Raw genomic sequence first — 23,158 nt, forward strand, 5'->3', positions numbered from 1 at the left:
CTAATTTACTCCTTTTATCAAATTTTCTTCGTTCTCTTGGTATCTTTATTTGAATGTAAAGCTTAGGAGCCGGCCCATTTTTGGTTCAGCACCTGGGTAGCTTGCTGATTGGTGGCTACATTTAGACACCAATCAGAAAGTGCTTCCCAGATGCTGTACCAAAAAGGGTCCGGCTCCTATGCTTACATTCAAATAAATATACCAAGAGAACGAAGAAAAATTGATAATAGGAGTAAATTAGAAAGTTGCTTAAAATTGCATGCTCTATCTGAAACATGAAAGTTTAATGTTGACTAGACTACCCCTTTAAATGAAATGATAATTTACAGAAAAGTATTTAAACTGTGCTTTATTATTAGCCTTGTCATGCGCTGTGCAGTGGTATTCCATAGATCCGGGAGAATGCTCTACTATGGTATTATATTCCGCTGCCATGGTTTATCTTGTATAGAAAGCTGATACACAGCCATTCACAATAGATCTGCACCTGATAACACAATGAGCTGCAGGCTAATTGTACTGTGTCAGACATAATAGCTTGCTTTTGAAGAGATCTTTCTTTTTCTAATTAAACAGGAAATATTTCCTGCATCCTGAACATCTTGTCTGGGTAACACTTCATTTTAAAATCTAAGACCAGGGCTCTACAGAAAACAGAAGCAGTGAGTATTTTTAGTTTGACACTTCTGAGGCAGATCAGTCGATACTTATGTTCATTGTATTTTCTGCCAAGAAAAATATAGTGTTATAGATTTCAGCCCTTGCAAATGGTTCTGCAGAAGTGTTTGTATATGTTTTCTTTTTTTCTAAAAAACTGGAATTAAGCTTAAAACTCTTAAATGATAAATTATACAAATGTATGTATATATATATATATATATATATATATATATATATATATAAAATGTTCTCCACAGAAAATGTTGCTAGCTGTGCCAGCTGAGTGGCATTATAAAGTGGCAGTGTGATAATTTCTAGTTATAAGATTTTCTGCTATCAAAAGTGCAAATTAATTGCATAAGTTGACATACATTTATTTAATGATAATTTTAGCAATAATCATTGAAATATTCACTAATTTTAGATTAATATTGGCTAAAATTTTAACCAGGTGGTGGAGTTTTAAATATATATATATATATATATATATATATAGATATATATATATATATATATATATATATATATAATTTTACTTTTTCCTATATTTTTTAACCATTGACTAGTAAACTTTACTAAATAAATCTATCTATATCTATCTATCTAACTATCTATCTACACATACTTTGAGCCAGATTACAAGTGGAGCGCTAAATATCCATTGTGCACTGGTATTACAAGTTTTCAGCAATGCGAACATGACCTTGCGTTCGTATTGCTGGGAAGCATTGCGTTCACGAGAGTGCGCTTCCATAGGCTCCTATGGGAGCCTCGTTCTGATGCCGTCAGAGATGGCATCAGAACTTCAGCACCAGAGAAGGGGGTAAGTCGCGAAGCGATGACAGCAAATATAAATATATATGTCTATGCTGATATACATATATATGTGTTAATATGTGTATATAAGCATATATATTTACTGGAGACACACAGTTCCCCATACACAGCAATGTAAAGGCACTAGTGCAGTAATTTTATTAAAAAATAAAGATGCTGCCATCTTTATTTTTTTAATAAACTACACTAGACAATATTTTTGGGCCGTTTGGGGCAGTTTTTTCCAATTAACCAGAGATCTGATCTATGGTTAATTCTATAAGTGCTGATTGCTACCTCGAGCTCGTGCTAGCAATAACCAGCCACTTGTAATGGGTGATTAATTATCACGCGCCCACAAATGGGCACATTTTGCCCGTTTACGAGTGTGCGATAATTTAGCGCTACACTTGTAATCTAGCCCTTTGTGTTTTATGTGATGATAAATGCTTAATGCCTTATTTCTTTTTTAGACTGCCGAGCACCCACATGAAAAGACTGATGTATTTATATATTGATTTACTTTTAATAGAGTTCATGTTTCCGCAAGCTCAGATATACAGTACCATGTGCTTCTGTTAATGCATGTGTCCCCTCAGCAAATAATACTGAGTGACACTTATTGTTTGGGCAGGAACATGCTCCTCCTCAATACCTTCAAACTATACAAATTATGAGGTGATGCAACAAAGGCATATTTTATAATTGAATATTCAGTAGCTGGAATATTCTCTGCTTTTATTTCTGAGGAAAAAAAATACTACTGTGTTTCTGCAATATAGAACTTAAAGGGATAGTAAATACTAACATTTCTATCATGCTTGTGAATGAACAGTATTTAAAGGGAGGTTATATAAAAAATACTTAGAGACGTGAAACTAAAAAAACTTATTTTGTGATTCAGATAGAAAAAACTTAATTATGCTTACCTGATAATTTCTTTTAGATCGAGGGGAGGAGAGTCCACAGCTTCATTCATTACTGTTGGGAATTAAGAACCTGGCCACCAGGAGGAGGCAAAGACACCTCAGCCAAAGGCTTAAATACCTCCCCCACTTCCCTCATCCCCCAGTCATTCTGCCGAGGGAACAAGAAACAGTAGGAGAAACATCAAGGTATAAATGGTGCCAGAAGATTAATTCAATTTAGGTCCACCCATCGACGAAGCCACAGCTCTAGTTGAATGAGCCATGATCCTCTGAGGAGGCTTATGTCCCGTTGTCTCATAGGCCAAGCGAATCAATCTCCTCAACCAAAAGGACAAAGAAGTAGAAGAGGCTTTCTGCCCCTTGCGCTTTCCTAAATACACCACAAAAAGAGATGTAGACTGTCTGAAATCCTTTGTAGTCTGAAGATAGAACTTTAAGGCACGAACCACATCCAGGTTATAAAGTAACCTCTCCTTAGAAGAAGAAGGGTTAGGACATAAAGAAGGAACAACTATTTCCTGATTGATGTTATGGTTAGACACCACCTTGGGAAGAAACCCCAAACCAGTGCGAAGCACAGCCTTATCCGCATGAAAAACCAGATAAGTATACTCACATTGCAAAGCAGCCAGTTCAGATACTCTGCGTGCCGATGCAATGGCCAACAGGAAAAGAACCTTCCAGGACAGAATCTTAATGTCAATGGAGTGCATAGGCTCAAACGGAACCTTCTGTTATACCTTAAGGACCAAGTTTAAGCTCCATGGAGGAGCAGACTGTCTAAAGACAGGCCTGATTCTAAACAGAGCCTGAACAAAATATTGTATGTCAGGGAGCTCAGCGAGTCTCCTATGCAACAAGACTGATAATGCCGAAATCTGTCCCTTAAGGCAACTGGCGGCAAGACCTTTCTCCAAACCCTCTCTGAGAAAAGACAGAATCCTGGATACCTTCACCTTATGCTAAGGATATCCATGCTTCTCACACCAGGACAAGTCCGCCACACCTTATGGTAGATGCGACGAGTGTATCAATCACAGTTTCAGAAAAGCCTCTCCTAGCCAAAACTAGACATTCAATCTCCACGCAGTCAGCCTCAGAGAATCGAGATTTTGATGTTGAAACGGACCCTGTTCCAGCAGATCCCTGCGACAGGGTAACCTCCATGATGGAAAGGATGACATCCCCACCAGATCCGCAAACCACATCCTCCACGGCCACGATGGAGCAATCAGAATGGCCAAAGCTCGCTCCTGTTTAATCCGTGCCACTACACGAGGTAGAAGTGGTAATGGTGGAAAAATGTAAGCTAGGCTGAAACCCCAAGGCACCGCCAAGGCATCTATAAGCTCTGCCTGGGTATCCCTGGACCTCGACCTGTATCGGGGTAGCTTGCAATTGAGTCTGGAAACTATGAGATCTATCTCCGGCGATCCCCACCTGAGACAAATCTTCGCAAACACTTTGGGGTGGAGAGACCATTCCCCTGGATAGAAGGATTGCATGCTGAGAAAATCTGTTTCCCAGTTGTCCACACCTGGAATGTGAATCACTGAGAGCGAGCAACTGTGGGACTTTGCCCACTCCAAGATCCGAGACACCTCCCTCATGCCTAGGGAGCTCCTCATACCCCCTGATGGTTGATGTAAGCCACCGAGGTAATGTTGTCAGTCTGGAATCTGACTAAGCTGAATGACCCCAGAGGAGGCCATGCCTTCAGAGCATTGTAGATTGCTCGGAGTTCCAGAATATTTATCGGAAGGAGAGACTCCTCCCGGGTCCATTTTCCTTGTGCCATCCTGGCACCCCAAACAGCTCCCCATCCTGCCAGACTCACGACAGTGGTCACAATCTCCCAGGATGGTCTCAAGAAGGATGTCCCCATGGACAGTTGATCCGGACAGATCCACCAAGAGAGGGAGATCCAAGTTCGAGGATCCATGAATATCTGCTGTGATAGATCTGAATCGATCGCCGTTCCACTGTCTCAACATGCACAATTGAAGAGGTCTGAGATGGAACCTGGCAAATGGAATGACGTCTATGCTGGAAACCATGAGTCTGATCACCTCCATACCCTGAGCCACCGAGGGGCTTGAGGAGGACTGAAGGGCAAGACAAGAGGATGTCTGTGTCGATGGTCTGTGAGAAATATTTTCATGGACATAGAGTATATTATCGTTCCCAGGAATGCCACCCTGTTGCTGGGAACCAGGGAACTCTTTCCTGAGTTGATCTTCCAACCGTGAGATTGGAGCAAAAGAAGAAGAGCCCTCGAATGATCCTCTGCGAGACTGAGCGACGGCGCCTGGACTAAGATGTCATCCAGATAGGGCATCACAGCAATGCCTCTGGCTCTAGCCACTGCAAGTAGCGCCCCCAGAACCTTCGCGAAGACTCTCGGGCCGCCGCCAGCTCCGGCAACCCCGGATATGGCCGCCGCCAGCTCCGGCAACCCCGGATATGGCCGCTGCCAACTGAAAAACAAACCCTGTGTGTTGAAACATCTTCCTTAACATGTTTTCCAACTTCTTATCCATGGGCTCTTTAAACGACGAACTAGCCTCGAGGGGAATAGTTGTCCGCTTCGCAAGCATGGAGATAGCACCATCCACCTTAGGGACAGTACCCCACAGCACAAGCTGAGAGTCCTGAATGGGGAACAGTTTCTTAAAGGAAGAAGAAGGGGAAAAGGAAGAACCTAATCGCTCCATTCATTCTTAATAATATTAGCCATCTTAACAGGAACCGGGAAGGCCTGAGGAACCACCCTGTCCTCATATACCTTATCAAACTTAGGAATCGCCGGTTCCTCCCGAAGCTTCTGTTCCGGAACCTCCAGAGTAGCAAGCACTTGCTTCAGCAAAAAGCGCAAATTATCTATCCTCAGCAGCTGGAGGTTTAGATGACACAGTCTCCGACCCAGAAAGGGCCTCCTCCGAAGAGTCGGAGTGGGCCTTGTCATCATATAACGCCTCTGATATCTCCATAGGTGTAGACAACCCCTGGGCCAGGCCGCCATGATACGCCCTACGCTTGCACTTAGCAGAACGTGGTAAGGGATGGATCATTTTCGATACCGCCGTTTGCCGTTGATCCACAAAATCTGACGGTCAACGAATCTCTCCCGCAGGAGTAATGATTGGACCCTGGGGCGCTGCATGTGCAATTGGAGATGAATGCAGGGAATGCACCTCACGGGACGGGGAACCCCCAGTAGTACTAGACATCAGTTTACTTTTAGATGTTGTATCTTTATTAAGGCATGTGGAACATAGTTGAGCAGGCAGTTCTACCAGAACCTCCTCACAATAAACACAGGAATGAGGAATGAGACCTTGTTAAGGAGGTAGAACCCTCTAACGCGTCAGAGTCCTCCATAGCTTGCACTGTTATTACGGAATAGATTAACTTAATAATTTAATAATAACTTAATTTATAACCTCCAATTGCCAGGGTACTCACCAGCTCCTATGACCCGGACTACAGAAACCAGTTGGTCTCCTGCGCCGCTGATCAACAGAGGAAGAGAGATAGCCACAACCGGTCACATGGAATGCCTGGCAGGACCGCCCCTGCATAAGGAGAAAACGCACAAAAAAAAGAGCTGCGCAATACTCCCGTAAGTCACCTGAAGCCAGAGCCTCATCTCGCACATAACGCAGCAATGACGCAATAAACAATATCATGTATAACCCCCCCTGTTCAATAATCCCCTTTCCAGGAATATTAACCCTTGATTCTTTAAAGATAAGAGGCATTACACTGTGACCCTGTCTTCCGTGTTATCATTATGTAATAAAAAATGAAATGATCTTACCAGAATCTACGCCATGGAACAGGAACACGACCCTTCAAGTGTGACAGGTTAGTAGCCTCGCTCCTGACATGGACTTGAGTGTAAAAAGCAGGCAGCAAAACTCGTCAACGCTTATTGCTTGTGGAGTTGTTAATGAGTCGGGATGGTTTCGCAGAAAGACTCTCCCTGCATCTCCGGACTCTAACTTTCGCCCAGGCTCTCACTGAGTGGCTGACAGGACTACTTAAAACTCCAGTCCCAATGCAAAGAGTACTACCCTCCATAAGAGACTACTCCGAACCTTCGGCATTTCTCTGCCGTCATCCTGTGACGAAAGGCAAAGAATGACTGGGGGATGAGGGAAGTGGGGGAGGTATTTAAGCCTTTGGCTGGAGTGTCTTTACCTCCTCCTGGAGGCCAGGTTCTTAATTCGCAACAGTAATGAATGAAGCCATTGACTCTCCTCACCTTTAGATGGAGATACAATTTTAAACAACTTTATAATTTACTTCTATTATCTTTAATTGATTCGTTCTCTTGGTATCCTTTGTTGAAGAATCAACAATGCACATGGGTAAACGAATAACATGAGGCATACAGGTATATGTGCAGCAAAGGATAAGAAGATAACAAAGCAAATTAATCATGAAAGAAAATCTGGGTTTCATGTCCCTTTAATGAGATGAAAATGATGCAGCATATATGTAAAAAGCTGACTAGAGCATATCACATGACAATCTCTTTGTAAAAGAGAAGATATTTTACCTCAACATTTCGCCAGTAGCCACATCACGCTGTAGAGGATCACTAAGCATTCAATCAGGATGCTTGTCCCGGGACTTACAAGGCAGTAGTATCTGGCATGTGCAGACACAGTCACTTTATTTCCCTTTTTCAGTTTAAAGGGCCATAATACCCAAATGTTTAAACACTTGAAAGTGATGCAGCATAGCTGTAAAAAGCTGACTAGAAAATATCACCTGAACATCTCTATGTAAAAAAGAAAGATATTTTACCTCAAAAGTTCCTCAGTAGCCACCTCCCATTGTAAAGGATTTCTAAGCAGCATTTTAGTGTGTTTGTCCTGGGACATCTGAAGGGACTAGCATCGTGCACTCTCATATTATTTCACCAATCAGGTAAAGGAAGCTTACTATGAAATCTCATGAGAGTTAAGTCAAATCTCATGAGATCACAGTAAGAGTTCATGACCTCAGCACTGCTGATGCTGATTGGCTGCTGTTCATTTCATCATTTTTTTAATTTGTTTACCTGCAGCTGGGAGCAGCTGAGTATAACTTTTTACACAGAACTTACTCTGCTGAGCTGAGGAGATTGTGAGGTAAAACATCTTCCTTTTTTACATAGAGATGCTCAGGTGATATTTTCCTGTCAGCTTTTTACAGTTATACTGCATCAGTTTCAAGTGATTTAGCATATGAGCATTATGTCCCTTTAAGGAAGTTTTTATGAAATCTTGTGAGATAATGTTGAAATCCTACAAGACCATTGATAATGTTGACTGGCTTTTACTTTTTCACCATGTAGATGGCAGTTAAAAGAGTCACTGAAGGATAACTCCTTACATAGCATCTACTCTGGTTAGCTGAGGAAATTTTGAGGTAAAATATCTTCCTTTTTTACCAAGATATGTTCATGTGGTATTTTCTATTCAGCTTTTTACAGGTGTGCTCACTTTCAAGTGATTTACCATATGTTTAACATGTCCTTTTAAACTTATTGAAATTTTAAAAATGTTAGCATGAAAAAAAAAGGTTATGTTAAAGTTGCTTATTATGTGCCTACTTAATAAACTTCAGACCAGATGCATGTACTCAGCACACCTTTTATGACAATTTTATTCCCACACCAGACCTAGACTTAAAGGGACACTGAACCCAATTTTTTTCTATAGAGCATGACATTTTATGTAACTTTCTAATTTACTCCTATTATCAATTTTTCCTTGTTCTCTTGCTATCTTTATTTTAAAAGTAGGAATGTAAATCTTAACAGCCAGCCCATTTTAGGTTCAGCACCAAGGATAGTGCTTTCTTATTGGAGGCTTACATTTATCCACCAATAAGCAAGCATAACCCAGGTTCTCAACCAAAAATGGGCCGGCTCCTTTGCATCACATTTCTGCTTTTTAAATAAAGATAGCAAGAGAACAAAAAATGATAATAGGAGTAAATTAGAAAGTTGCTTAAAATTGCATGCTCTATCTGAATCATGAAAGAAAAAAATTGGGTTTAGAGTCCCTTTAATTCATTTCCCTTTAGGCCTAATATAGGCCCTCATCACATCAGATGAATGCCCATGCACATACATTATGACAGCTATATACCATCATCCAATCCCAGACCAGTTAATGCCTCCTGAACACCCTTTATGCCAGCTGTATGCTGAACTCATGCCCAGGACCAAATGCATGGCCCTTACAGTCTCTGCTTGGCAGTTAAATGCTCATGTGAAACCCAGCTCCAGATACATAGCTCCTATAACCACATTTCTATTCACAACTTGCATGGCACAGCACCTCACAGAAGGAGGAGAAATACCATGTTACCCTATTCACACCTTGCATGGCACAGCACCTCAAAGAAGGAGAGATACCACATTACCTTATTCATACCTTGCATGGCACAGCACCTCACAGAAGGAGGAGAGATACCACATTACCTTATTCACACCTTGTATGGCACAGCACCTCACAGAAGGAGGAGAGATACCACATTACCTTATTCACACCTTGTATGGCACAGCACCTCACAGAAGGAGGAGAGATACCACATTACCTTATTCACACCTTGTATGGCACAGCACCTCACAGAAGGAGGAGAGATACCACATTACCTTATTCACACCTTGCATGGCACAGCAACTCACAGAAGGAGGAGAGATACCACATTACCTTATTCACACCTTGTATGGCACAGCACCTCACAGAAGGAGGAGAGATACCACATTACCCTATTCACACCTTGTATGGCACAGCACCTCACAGAAGGAGGAGAGATACCACATTACCTTATTCACACCTTGCATGGCACAGCAACTCACAGAAGGAGGAGAGATACCACATTACCTTATTCACACCTTGTATGGCACAGCACCTCACAGAAGGGGGAGAGATCACTGGGCTTGTCTTTTTCTGTATTTAAAGGTACACTAAACCTTTCTGCAACGTCCTAGTTACATTACAATGTATGCAGTTAGTGTGTCCCTTTATAAAAGCCAAAGTCACATTACTAAAGTGTATTAACCCCCACTTGGCTACTTATTAACTCACTTTTGCTAACCATGATATGACATTGCAGGAAAATGTAAAGTTTAGTGTTAGTGCTCATGTGTGATGCAAACGAGTAAACGAGACATTGCATAGCAACCCAGGAGAATTTACAGTACCCCCGTGGACGTGGTCTGGTACGCCCTTGTTATATGGTGAGGTCAGTGTACTTTTTATCAGATTTTATTGCGTGGAAGCAACTCTTTAACATGAGAGAAGCCAGTTTTTCTCTACAGACGACAATACAAATTTTTTACTTTTTCTGCCACAATTTCATCTAACTAAACAATGCTAATTTGTGAAACAGAAAATCTCATTATCCACAGTACTTTTGTGACCCTTTTAAGAGGAAACTTAATTTGAAAAACACTCTGAAGCATGTTTCCTACACCATAATTATTCCATTTGTTCAAGAATTCTTAGCCATTGTAGCATCAAACTGAGTGTCTAAGACAGTAACAGACAGTTATGGGGAAGAGATGAATGATCAGGAAGAGACATAATAATCACTAAAGGTTGATGATATATTAAACAGACATTGTAGTTGAACTCAGCTCTGGAAAAATTATCCACTTCCACTTAAAATCTTAACTAGGCCAGTGACTGGCAGTTACTCACATATGCCAGCCCTGAATGGAATGTTAATTGGTGCTCAGCGCTGACTTTATCTATGTGTTATACCGCTTAGCAGGAGTTTTCCGCAAACAATAGTGCAGTAATAAAATGCTCTGGCACATTACAAAATTATGTGATTGCTCTTTTTATGGAAGATGTGTATAGGTGGTTCAACGAGGCAGTGGGTGGTCTGTAACAGGTGATGATGACCTAAGTGCAGAGAGAAAAAACAATTTTTTGTTTTTGTTTAATACGTTTCTAATTTTAAACCTTTTGGATGTAGCTACTACTTGACAGGGTACTTTGCTTAGTATACATTGTTGACGCAGTAGCTACGTCTAACCTTCTGCCTCATGCTGCAGTCCCGGCTGTCAACTCTGACAGCTAAGCCCGCAGCCAGAGGCAGAAGGCATCTACCTTCATAATCTAAGGGAGTGCAGACAGCTGCCAGTACCTAAGATGGGGGCACCTAGTGAGAGGAGGGAGGGGTAGCAAGCTGTTTGTGGGTGGTTATCCGTAAGGTTGGTGGATGAGAAGGGTTCCCTACACCACAGAAATTAAAAAAAAAATGTATATATATATATACTATCCCTAGACTGCATAATGGCAGACTGGTGACCAGTGGGGGATGAGGGAGGGAAGAGAGCTGTTTGGAAGTTATAAGGTAGGGATCAGTGGGCTGGGCGGGAGGGTAATCTCTGCACTACGGCTAAAATTAACCTTACAAGCTACCTGATTAACCCCTTCACTACTGGAAATTTTAGAAGTTTGGTGCGCAGCTGCAACTTGCCAAAAACAGTAGAAAAGCCATGCATGTCTGCTGTTTCTGAACAAAGGGGAACCAGAGAAGCTTTTACGACCATTTGTCCTATGATTGCAGTAGTTGTGTGTAAATAATTTCAGTGAGAAATCCAAAGTTTGTATAAAAAAAGTTAGTTTTTTTAATATGAACGCATTTGGCGACGCATCGTGGCATGAAATATGCCAAAAAAATATATAGTGTTAATAGGTGGTACTTTTGGCAAGTTTTTCTCAAATTCACGGTCCTTAAAGGGTTTAAAAGTATATTTCTGATGCCATTATCCTCCAAGTAATAAGTGAGAAAAATGTGGCTCCATTGATAATAATGGAGCAGAACTTGCTGTGACAAGGAGGGGTTACAAATCTTTATGAATCTTTGTCATTTTTGAGTGTCAATATTGCTGTGAGTTTTCTCCAACAAAGTATTAGTTTCACAAAATTATTTTATTGAAACAAGGTAAAAATCTGTTTATGAATTACAATGTATGTGATGTAGAGAGAGGTTGTATTAGTTGTAGGGTGCTTAGAAAATGCAGGACCTTTTTATTGTGTACACAACCCGGCTGATTTAACAGACCACACAGCTAAAATATTAGTCAATATTAATTTCCAATGCGTACTGCACAAATTATCATTAATTAAATTTATGTTAAATTAGGCAATTAATTTATGCAGAAAATGTTATAATATTAAAAAATATTTCACAGCCCCAACCCCGCTACTTTATAAATCCACCCAGCGTGCAAACTTTTCTGTGGAGAACACTGAAATGTATATAATCCCTATTGATATGTGAGGAGGTGTAGAGACGGGTTGGGTTATCTATAAATTCTAGACATGTGCGTTTCATTTCGTTCCGAATCTAAATTCGGACGAATTCGCCAAATTCGGAGATTAGAATTTCCGAATTACCCTAGCAACGAAACTAAACTAATCCGAATGCATTTGTAATGAATAAATCCGAATTAGTTTGGATTTATTTGTTACATTCGAATGGCCATGGACTAATAACAATTCAGTATTAAAAATAAATTTAGTGAGATAATAAATTTAGTGAGAAAGAACAGTGAAATAATTCCGTTTGTGTAACTTGGAACCATCTGAATCAACATAACGCATACCGATCTTCCGAATTTACGAATCGAATCCGATAAATGAATATATAGAATTTATTCAAATCCGAATGAATCCGAAACGAATACATTCGAATGTATCCAAATTCGAATCGATCCGAAACGAAATTCGAAAAAAATCTGAATCGGTCGGAAATGAACCGAGACAAATTTTTCTGCTGTGCACATGTCTAAAAAATTCCGTTCAACGGATCGAAAGGTCAAATTTGAAAAGTGCATGGGTGAATTTCAATTTTAAATAGAAGCATTTTTACAAAATACTTCAATTAGCAAAAATGCTTCTAGTAAAAGCGATTACTTTTTCAGCAGCATATGCCATATGTTACTAAAGCAAAGATTCAAACACCATGCCTGCTCAGAATCCTGTAGGTGCTGGTGTGTATTGCATCAGTGAAGCCCCTGCTGACTCTGAGGTGTGGTGAATGCTGATGCATGGGGCACTCACAGCATATATGCGTATGCTACTGAAAACCATTAATAACATTTTCTAGGAGCAGTTTCTGCTAATGGATGAATATTGTAAAAATGCTCTTATTTAAAGTGAAGGTCCATTTTGATTAATTAGTGCCCGGTTTTTAATAAACCTGTTAAAAACAAGGGCACTTTAATTCATCAAAATTGACATTTCACTGTTTTCTTCAAAAACTTACCTTTTAATCCTGGCAGCTGCTCCAGCACTTCCTCCGCCCGTCGCAAGCAAATCCGGCTTCCTCCAATCACAGCGTTGCATCAGGCCAAGAAAGCTGTGATTGGAGGAAGCCTGATTCGTCATTTCTGACATCTGCAGAGGCTTCCGACGGTCGGGTGAATCGCTGGAGCGGCATTCAGGATTAAAAGGTACGTTTTTGAAGAAAACAATGAAATGTCAATTTTGATTAATTAAAGTGCCCTTGTTTTTAATAGGTTTATTAAAAACCGGGCACTAATTCATCAAAATGGACCTTCACTTTAAAAGCACCCATACATATTTAAAGTTTGACCTTTCTATCCCTTTAAAAGAAGTTAGATGCAGATGAGAGATGGGTGAGGGTGTAACTTGCATAAACCCTCACCACTTCCTGTACCACATCAGTGGAATTAGGCGTCCGTGACCCTCTGTTTGCTAGGTGTTTGCTTGCAGGAAGAGGGAGTGCCCTCAGCGTGTCTGTTAAATTCTCATTTACAGGCAGCCACAGATCAATTAATGTTGCAGGCTGACATAGGAACAAGCTGAACTAATTGCTGTGATTGTTTTAATAGGGTAACATTAAGTAATTGATGTCTTTAAAATGGAAGACGTATTTCCCACAATCCTAGAAAGCATGATTACTGTTGTCTTTTATTGCTGAAATTTGACTTAACATGTTCTAAATGCACCTTATGGAAAGTTTTGCCTGCAAAAGCACTATATAATCTCTTCATTTGACTAAAATTACACTTGTAAATGAAAGCAATAAAGATAGCATCGTCTGTGAGGAAGTCAATATTTACAAGATATTTAATATGAATTTTTTTTTCAAATAACATTTGTCAGTAACACAATGAGGGGATTAGCGTTCTGATCGGTCTGTCACCACTTTCCCCATTTTCCTTCACTTGTCACCCTGGGCTAATAATAATCTGCAGTAATGAAATGTCAAAATTCTTCACAGTCACCGGATATTAAAAACGGTAAGAGACAAAATCATAAGCAATTATCTCTAAATTTTGTCTGTTACATGTATGTAAGATATATATACACATACATATATACAGTATCTCACAAAAGTGAGTACACGCCTCACATTTTTGTAAATATTTTATTATATCTTTTCATGTGGCAACACTGAAGAAATGACACTTTGCTACAATGCAAAGTAGTGAGTGTACAGCCTGTATAACAGTGTAAATTTGCTGTCCCCTCAAAATAACTCAACACACAGCCAATAATGTCTAAACCGTTGGCAACAAAAGTGAGTACACCCCTAAGTGGAAATTTTCAAATTGGGCCCAAAGTGTCAATATTTTGTGTGGCCACAATTATTTTCCAGCACTGCCTTAACCCTCTTGGGCATGGAGTTCACCAGAGCTTCACAGGTTGCCACTGGAGTCCTCTTCCACTCCTCCATGACGACATCATGGACTTGGTGGATGTTAGAGACCTTGCACTCCCCCACCTTCCATTTGAGGATGCCCCACAGATGCTCAATAGAGTTTAGGTCTGGAGACATGCTTGGCCAGTCCATCACCTTTACCCTCAGCTTCTTTAGCAAGGCAGTGGTCATCTTGGAGGTGTTTTTGGGGTTGTTATCATGTTGGAATACTGCCCTGCGGCCCAGTCTCCGAATGGGAGGGGATCATGCTCTGCTTCAGTATGTCACAGTACATGTTAGCATTCATGGTTCCCTCAATGAACTGCAGCTCCCCAGTGCCGGCAGCACTAATGCAGGCCCAGACCATGACACTCCCACCACCATGCTTGACTGTAGGCAAGACACACTTGTCTTTGTACTCCTCACCTGGTTGCCGCCACACACGCTTGACACCATCTGAACCAAATAAGTTTATCTTGGTCTCATCGGACCACAGGACATGGTTCCAGTAATCCATGTCCTTAGTCTGCTTGTCTTCAGCAAACTGTTTGCAGGCTTTCTTGTTCATCATCTTTCTGGGACGATAGCCATGCAGACCAATTTGATGCAGTGTGCGGCATATGGTCTGAGCAGTGACAGGCTGACCCCCCACCCCTTCAACCTTTGCAGCAATGCTGGCAGCACTCATACGTCTATTTCCCAAAGACCACCTCTGGATATGATGCTGAGCATGTGCACTCAACTTCTTTGGTCGACCATGGCAAGGCCTCTTCTGAGTGGAAGAAGAAATTTAAAAACTTTCTTGCGCTGCCAAATGTTAGGTAAGCTAAAAACTCCTATGATTTTCCCCTATGAATATCTTGTACAGAGGTGTGAAAGGATGAAAAGGTGTTTGGAGTTTACAGCGCAAATAAATGCTTAAACCTGTTGAAATTATATATATATATATATATATATATGTTCCCAATTTTGCAGAAATTGCGAGTAATAGATTTCTCAATTACTAATATTTCTAACCTTACTTAGTGATGTGTTTGATGTGCAGTCCCTAATTAGGGATTGGTAACCATCCAATTAGTTAATCTTATGCAGTATATAGGTGTGGAAACATCAAGTTCTCTTTGGGTGTAGTATAAATAAATTTATTACATCAACTGATCAAATAAAAACCAATAAAACGTTAAAACAAAGTTGATATAAAATATGAAGTTTATATGTTCCAAATAAAAGATAAAAAATAGATATTGACATAAAATTGATATATTCAATTAATACCACAATGTGAGAACAGAGTAAAACAGATACAATAGAATGCAGTCGGCCGACTGATTAAAAAAAAAAGTGTATTTTCTCAATATAATATTGATTTTAAAAGTTCATCAGTTAATAATTTAACTGAACATGGAAAGTTCATCAGTAAATAATTCAACTGAAAGATAAGTCCAGGAATAGCGTACAAGAGAAGTGTAAAATAGTTTTTTTGATCCTCTCACTGTCTGCCCATGTAGAACACAGCGAAGCGGTCTTAGAGCCTAATGTGGGTAATCCTTGTGTCTTTAGTGAAGTGATAGCATGTCACACTCGCAACCCATTGTGAGTGTGAGGACAGCACAGTATGATGTGTGGAGTCAAATGAGGACAACGCGGTGAGATGCAGTCTCAGAATGTGATAATGTTTCACTTACTGTCTGCCTCTGTCAATTCCTACAAGCCGATTTTGGAGCCTGGGTTACCTGAGTCTCTGTGAACTGTCTGGTCCGGGTGTCTTGAAAGTTTTTCTTGAGGGTTTTTTGTATTTGGTATTTCGGGCTCTACGGTCTTAGATTCAATCTTGTGTCAGGGTCAGAGCAGTGATCAGCGACGGTCCGATGGATGTCAGATTTTTAAATATCCAAATGACGGGTAAAAAGTGGTCTCAGCACAGAGGCTGAGTAAGTTCAAAGCAGTTCAAAGCAGTAGGAGCTACGCGTTTCAGCCATATACACCGGCCTTTTTCAAGCTGTACTCCATACTGCATAAGATTAACTAATTGGATGGTTACCAATCCCTAATTAGGGACTGCACATCAAACACATCACTAAGTAAGGTTGGAAATATTAGTAATTGAGAAATCTATTACTCGCAATTTCTGCAAAATTGGGAACATATATATATAATTTCAACAGGTTTAAGCATTTATTTGCGCTGTAAACTCCAAACACCTTTTCATCTCTTCTGAGTGGAACCTGTCCTGTGAAACCGCTGTATGGTCTTGCCCACCGTGCTGCAGCTCAGTTTCAGGGTCTTGGCAATCTTCTTATAGGCTAGCCCATCTTTATTTAGAGCAACAATTCTTTTTTTCAGATCCTCAGAGATTTCTTTGCCATGAGGTGCCATGTTGAACTTCCAGTGACCAGTATGAGAGAGTGTGAGAGCGATAACACCAAATTTAACACACCTGCTCCCCATTCACACCTCAGACCTTGTAACACTAACGAGTCACATGACACCGGGGAGGGAAAAAGGATAATTGGGCCCAATTTGGACATTTCCACTTAGGGGTGTACTCACTTTTGTTGCCAAAGGTTTAGACATTAATGGCTGCGTGTTGAGTTATTTTGAGGGGACAGCAAATTTACACTGTTATTCAGGCTGTACAGTCACTACTTTACATTGTAGCAAAGTGTCATTTCTTCAGTGTTGTCACATGAAAAGATATAATAAAGTATTTACAAAAATATGAGGGGTGTACTCACTTTTGTGAGATACTGTATATAGATTATATATATATATATAAAGGGCTCAAAATGTCAAGTCCTATGCTACTAGCAAGGTCAAAATGTTACTCGCCACTGATCTAACCCTTCACCCGCCCACACCACACCCACTACGCCACCATCTCTTTGTATATGTTTAGCTATTGTCAAACACCTTATTGTGCAGTTGTTTTATTTTTTTTATTTTAACCCATTACAAATTAACTCCTTTTAATACAATTATTAAACATTTATACAGTTACTGTACATTTGGAAGTGTATAGACAGCATTTATCGCCCTCTCACATGATGCACAGTGGTATAAACCAGGGCAGGTTTAATCTAAGGCAGCAGGGACATGAAACAAATCTGCTTAGTGTCCAATTTTCTTCTTTTTTTTATTTTGCTTGGGTAATAACCCGGGACAACTAACCATAGCTGGCTTTTAGCTTCATAAAGGGGACAATCATTTGAAATAGCTGATTTTGCTACTCTTCTCTCCAACACTGCAGTATTGCTGTAGAAAAGCTATGTAATCAAGAGGTAGTGGCAGTGGGGGAAGAAGAAAAAGTGTCCCAGTAGTTATTTTGAATACAAAAAAAACGTATTAGCTGTGTGCCTAAATACATTATCCCTTTAAGGGAGTTATCTGCTAAAAATGAACTGTTCTATGGGTACAGAAGGAGCATTTCTTATTTCCCCACAATAGTCCTATAAATTCATGTTTTAAGCAAATTCCCCTTCTTTGCAACCTGACTAGGATATCTGAAAGCAAAAATCTCTGAAAAGCCTTCAAAATCTCTTAAACTTCTGTTGTTGCTCAAGTTTATATGCATACAGCTCCAAAATTCAACCACCTAAATTCAGAAATGATACTTAATTGTTACTGACGACCAATCAGCCTTCTCTGTTTACATATGGCCTCCTATCCTCTCATTTTGTATTGCTCCCAGACCTCAAATCAGCCAGATCAGGGCCCAACTTATCTCATATAAGCCGCAATCCTGTTGATGATGCCTCTGCACTTCACCCGTGCTTAATTTCAGCGCAACTGTGCTCCACCGTCGCGGCAACGCTCCACTTTCAAATCAATGCTCCATCTTTACAGCAGTATTTCATTGCTGCACCTACACTCCCAGCCTTTGATAGAGAGTAATTGTTTAACAATCACTCACTATCATTCACTACTTGCTTTGAGCCCTGATATATATATATATATATATATATATATGTATATATTTATAAAATTTTAAATATTATGACAGTATATGCATAACATTTCGATGCCACACAGGCATCTTTCTCAAATGCCATGAAGATTGGTTTTCACCACGTAAGACTAATTCCGTGTTTTGTATGTGTCTAGGGAAATTTCAAAGGGCCTGTGTCCCTTAAACATTTATGCACCTCCCTCTAATCTTGGGTGGTGCTATTATGTTACCTAGGTTACACTACAAGTATCAAGGAGAGTTGCTGCTCATGTGCAAACACGACAACACTAGAATGTAGTGAAAGATACATTTCAACATGGTGGTGGGAGGGGGAGGTGGGAAATAACCTCAATACTATGCTTAATAAATGATAAAATGTATATAGTGTTTAAAGGGAACGTCTACTCCAGAATTTGTATTGTTTAAAAAGATAGTTAATCCCTTTATTACCCATTCCCCAGTTTTGCATAACTTACACAGTTATATTAATATACGTTTTACCTCTGTGATTACCTTGTATCTAAGCCTCTGCAGACTACCTTCTTATTTCAGTTATTTTGACAGACTTGCATTTTAGCCAATCAGTGCTCACTCATAAGTAACTCCACTATATGGCACGCATAAACTAGCACTTTCTAGCTGTGGAAAACTGTCTAAATGCACTGAGATAAGAGGCAGCCTCCAAGGGTTTAGACAGCTTATGAGCCTACCTAGGTTTAGCTTTCAACAAAGAATACCAAGGGAACAAATCAAATTTGATGATAAAAGAAAATTGGAAAGTTGTTTAAAATTGTATGCCCTATCTGAATCATGAAAGTTTAATTTTGACTTGACTGTCCCTTTAATGCCACTTTATTTATTTTGTCCCCTTTTCGTACCATTTAGCTCTGAAAATTGAGGCTTTTCTTATTCTCAAAAACCTGCTGACTTATCAACTGTATCCTTGCTATATTTCCCTAATTAGCTTTAAAAGATAAGAACTGCAAAAATGTGCACTTTATACTAACCATATGACTGGGTCTAACATTGTCAGCTGCAGATTCAAGCTCAGATTGAAGCAAATTAAGCAAGTGGTGGTGGTGGGTGGAGTTTAAAACAGCTGCAGCAAACAAAATGTTAATTTGTTTAAAAAAAGTTTAGACTTGGCTGATATTATTTTATAGCAAGAGAACAAAAATGTCTTGTAATTAGGTGTTTACTGAACCCCTTTTTACTGGTGATGTCAACCCTAGCAGTTAAAATGTGTTTATTCGCATTAAAATCATAACAAAATTCTTTCTAATCATAACAAAAATCTATTTTATGGAAAATTTAAGTTTGAATTAAAATTACACAAGAAGAAAATATTTTATTCACACAATAGACATAATAATACTACACAGCAGATGCAAAAAAATATATATTTTTAATAAAATACTAATGCCTTAAAAACACAAGCAGCAAAACATATATAATTGATTCAAAAGAGCAGCAAATTTGAGACTGTAAGTTGTTGGGGGGGGGGGGGTTGTTTGTTTGTTTGTTTTTTTATAAATATGAAGTGTTCTCTGGTAGTCCTACCAAGTGTATCCTGGTTGTGGATTTAAAGGGACAAGAAACACAATTTTTTTTTCTTTCGTTATTTAGACCAGTGCTTTCCAAACTGTGTGTCGTGACACGTTAGTGTGTCGGCGGTAGTGTGTAGGTGTGTCCCTGCTTCAGCACACATTTTTTTTAATTTAAATTTTTTTAATTTTTTTGGGGGGTTTCCGACTTTCTGTCTGCCTGCTACGCATACCACGTGGTTGACACGTTATTGATACCTAGTGGGTTACAGATCATCTTAACCTAGTGGCGCAGCTCACGGGGAACTGAAACTATTCCCATTGGCGGCTTTGGCGGCACATTGGCTCCTGACTGCACGTGTAATTTCCTCAATCGGCTCATGACTGCATGTGTAGTCAGTGAGTGGGATAGCAATGTGTTTGCAGCACGGGCAGTAGTCAGTCGGACTAGGGCGGCAGCTTAAACGCTGAGCAGAAGTCAGTGTTTTTTGGGGGGGTTTTTTGCAGCTAGCTCCCAGTAGTGCATTGCTGCTCTTGATATATGGATAGGAAGTGGAAGCTTAAAAATGCTTGATGATGAAATGCGAGTGTCTTTATCTAATATTCCACCAAATATTCAGAAACTGTGTTCATCCCATCAACCTCATACATCCCATTAAAATAGTAAGTAGCTATTGGTGTTATTAAACTTTTTTCTAATTCTTACACATACTTACATACTGTTACTTGTAAATACATTTCATTATTATATAATTTATGTATGAGTCCGTATCTCTTAAAACAAGTTAGTTTAACCCCCCTGTTTGCTAGTACAACTGAATTACTGTGTTGCAAAATTATGTAGGTGTAAAAAGTGTGTCACTAACATGAAAAGTTTGGAAAGCTCTGATTTAGACAGAGCATACAACTTTAAACAACTTTCCAATTTATTTCTGTTACCAATTTTGTTTCATTCTTGTGGTATCCTCTATTGAATGAGCAACAATGCATTACTGGGAGCTAGCTAAACAAATTAGTAAACCAATGACAGGCGGCACCAATCAGCAGCTAGCTACTTGCTCCTGAGCGTACCTATGTATGCTTTTCAACAAAGGATACAAAGAAAACAAAGCAAATTAGATAATAGAAGTAAATTGGAAAGTTGTTTAAAATGACATGATCTATTTGAATCATGAAAGAAAAATTGTGGGTTTCATATCCCTTTAAGCTGTATAGATGTGACTTGTAATTTATATTTTATACTGTATAGATGAGGTCTGTAATTTCTTTCTTGTCTCTTTTCTAGTCACCCTGCAGATCATGGAGTTCAGCTCCAAAGATATGGCCCTGCAGGCACAAAAAAAGATACTGAGCCATATGGCCACCAAGTCAATGGTTAATATGTTTATTGATGAGACCAGCAGCGAGATTCTCGATGAGATGTACCGGGTATCAAAAGAGTACACCAAGAATAAGACTGAGTCTCATAAGGTCATCAAGAACCTGATTAAGATTGCAGTGAAAATAGGTGTCCTGTACCGGCACAACAAATTCAGCCCTGAAGAGCTTGTTCTTGCCGATGAGTTCAAAAATAAGCTGCACAATGGCGCCATGACAGCCATAAGCTTCTACGAGGTAGAGTACACTTTTGAGAAGGAGGTGCTATCTGACATCCTTATGGATTGTAAGAATTTGCTCCTGCGGCTGGTGGAGAAGCACCTAAAGCCAAAGTCCCTTGGGCGCATCCAGCATGTTTTCAACCACTTTGGAGACCACGAGCTGCTTAGTCAACTCTATGATCCAAAAAGCACCTTACGGCCACATCTGCAAAAAATCTGCAATGGAATAACCAAATTGCTTGAAGAGGGCAATTTGTGAGAGACTCTGGAATAAACACAAGATGTATAGGAGGTCAGAATGTGGGAATCATGACTCCACTCTATGAACATTCCATGTTAACAACAGTACAGCAATCCCAGAAACATTCACCTGTTGTTGCCAAATAGGAGTACTATCGTCTTATTGGAGTTTTTACTGTTTTATGCTTGGGGTACACCAGTTTCTGCCTTTGGGAAATGGACTAACAATGAGCGGATTATATGTCAGCGGTTTTACAAAATATTATTTTTTTGTTTAGAGAAGATGCAAAGTAATGTTTTTTTCTCTTGGACTGAATGTGCACAGACGTTACATTATTTGAACAAATGGCACCAGCCTGAATAGCAGTCAGTGTTATATCAGTGACTGAAATCACAGTGCGGACACATCCAGGCATTTGTCTAATTTACGGATTCCCTGTGACCATGAATTCCCGTCACACCTGTGCTCCTGGTTATGTTTATACAATGGTGTTATGTGGTCACAGTAACTACTGACCCATGTTGTTCCTGCACTTATATATATGTTTTACTTGTCTTCTCATATCCATTTATTCTCTTTTCTTCCCTCCTTCCCTCTGCTTATTTCCCTCCTCTTTGCATTCTTCACCTTTCTATATTTCTATCCAACTCAACATTTTTTTCCTGATTTTATAATTGACTTCTATTATTAAATGTTCTTCCTTCTCTTGGTATCTTTTGTTGAAAAGCAGGGACTTAAGCTCAGGCATGTGTACGTGTCTGGAGCACTATATGACAGCAGTTTTGCAAGAAAGTTACCCATAGATGGCAGCTCTGTTTCTATGTCATGTAGTGCTCCAGGCGCCTACCTAAGTAATTCCATGGGAACCAAACAAATAAGATAATAGAAGTCAATTGGAAACTTTCTTAAAATTGTTTGTCTGAATCACAAAAGAATATTTCTGGGTTTCATATCCCTTAAACCACAAAAATCAAGGATGCAGGAGTAACTTGTGGTTTAATTTTCTACAACCTACTACTCTCTCTCCTTTACCTCTCTCCTTGCTCTGTGTAGAGTACTGGATATGGTAAAAAGGCACTACTGTGTATCTGGAACCTTTCAGCTCTACAGTACATAGCAACTCGCTTAGAACCACTGCTGCCTTCAACTTTTTATAATGCTCGGAAATCTCCTATTAATTTCCAAATCTAACATCTTTTGTGCTCTACCAGTCTCTTACACTTTACACTGTTCATCTATACACTTTTTTCATGGGCTCTCAAATGAGCCCTTTTATCCATTTACAGATGAACACTGTGCTTATTTTTTAAAGGGTTCAGCTGTAGATAATTTGTGTAACTGCAGAGTCTTTTTCCTACTGAATTTCTGTGAGCAAATCCATCTTCCAGCTTGACCCTTTGCCCATTCCTACAGCTGCCACTGCTACAAAGGAATCTGGCTGTGAAGATAAAATAAACTTATGTGTTTTTTTATTTGTTAGTGTATATGGGAAGGTTTCTATTAAATACAAGAGAACTGAATGTATTGTAAATGTACATCATTCAATCATTGATGGGTTTGTAGAGAAAAAGAAAGGGAATCAACTGATACAAACACGTCTGGCCTTGAACAAGGGGGCATGTTCTGGAGAAACAAGCAGGTCTCTGCCTAAATACATTTGTGTCTGATTTTGTGAATTTTGTTTTTTTATAAAGCTATATTCTATGGCAGGGTTGTCCAGTGCCAGCTTACAATTT

The 23,158-nt window shown here is 39.6% G+C and overlaps 1 protein-coding gene across 4 annotated transcripts in view; it reads left to right on the forward strand.

Annotated features, from left to right (window-relative positions):
* Nucleotides 1-22,942, forward strand: part of TNFAIP8L2 (TNF alpha induced protein 8 like 2) — a 154,193-nt gene extending 131,251 nt beyond the window's left edge. For 2 of the 4 annotated variants that reach the window (XM_053704948.1, XM_053704941.1), the window contains one exon: nucleotides 20,869-22,942. In XM_053704948.1, the coding sequence (XP_053560923.1) occupies nucleotides 20,883-21,440 (558 nt within the window). In that variant the 5' untranslated portion in view covers nucleotides 20,869-20,882 and the 3' untranslated portion in view covers nucleotides 21,441-22,942. Of the gene's footprint in view, nucleotides 1-7,805; nucleotides 7,827-9,570; nucleotides 9,654-20,868 lie in introns of those variants that run through there. The other 2 variants (XM_053704957.1, XM_053704951.1) reach the window with 2 other exon arrangements.
* Nucleotides 22,943-23,158: the final 216 nt, after the last annotated feature.

The sequence above is a fragment of the Bombina bombina genome, chromosome 1, assembly GCF_027579735.1.
Source record: "Bombina bombina isolate aBomBom1 chromosome 1, aBomBom1.pri, whole genome shotgun sequence".
Lineage (NCBI taxonomy): Eukaryota > Metazoa > Chordata > Amphibia > Anura > Bombinatoridae > Bombina > Bombina bombina.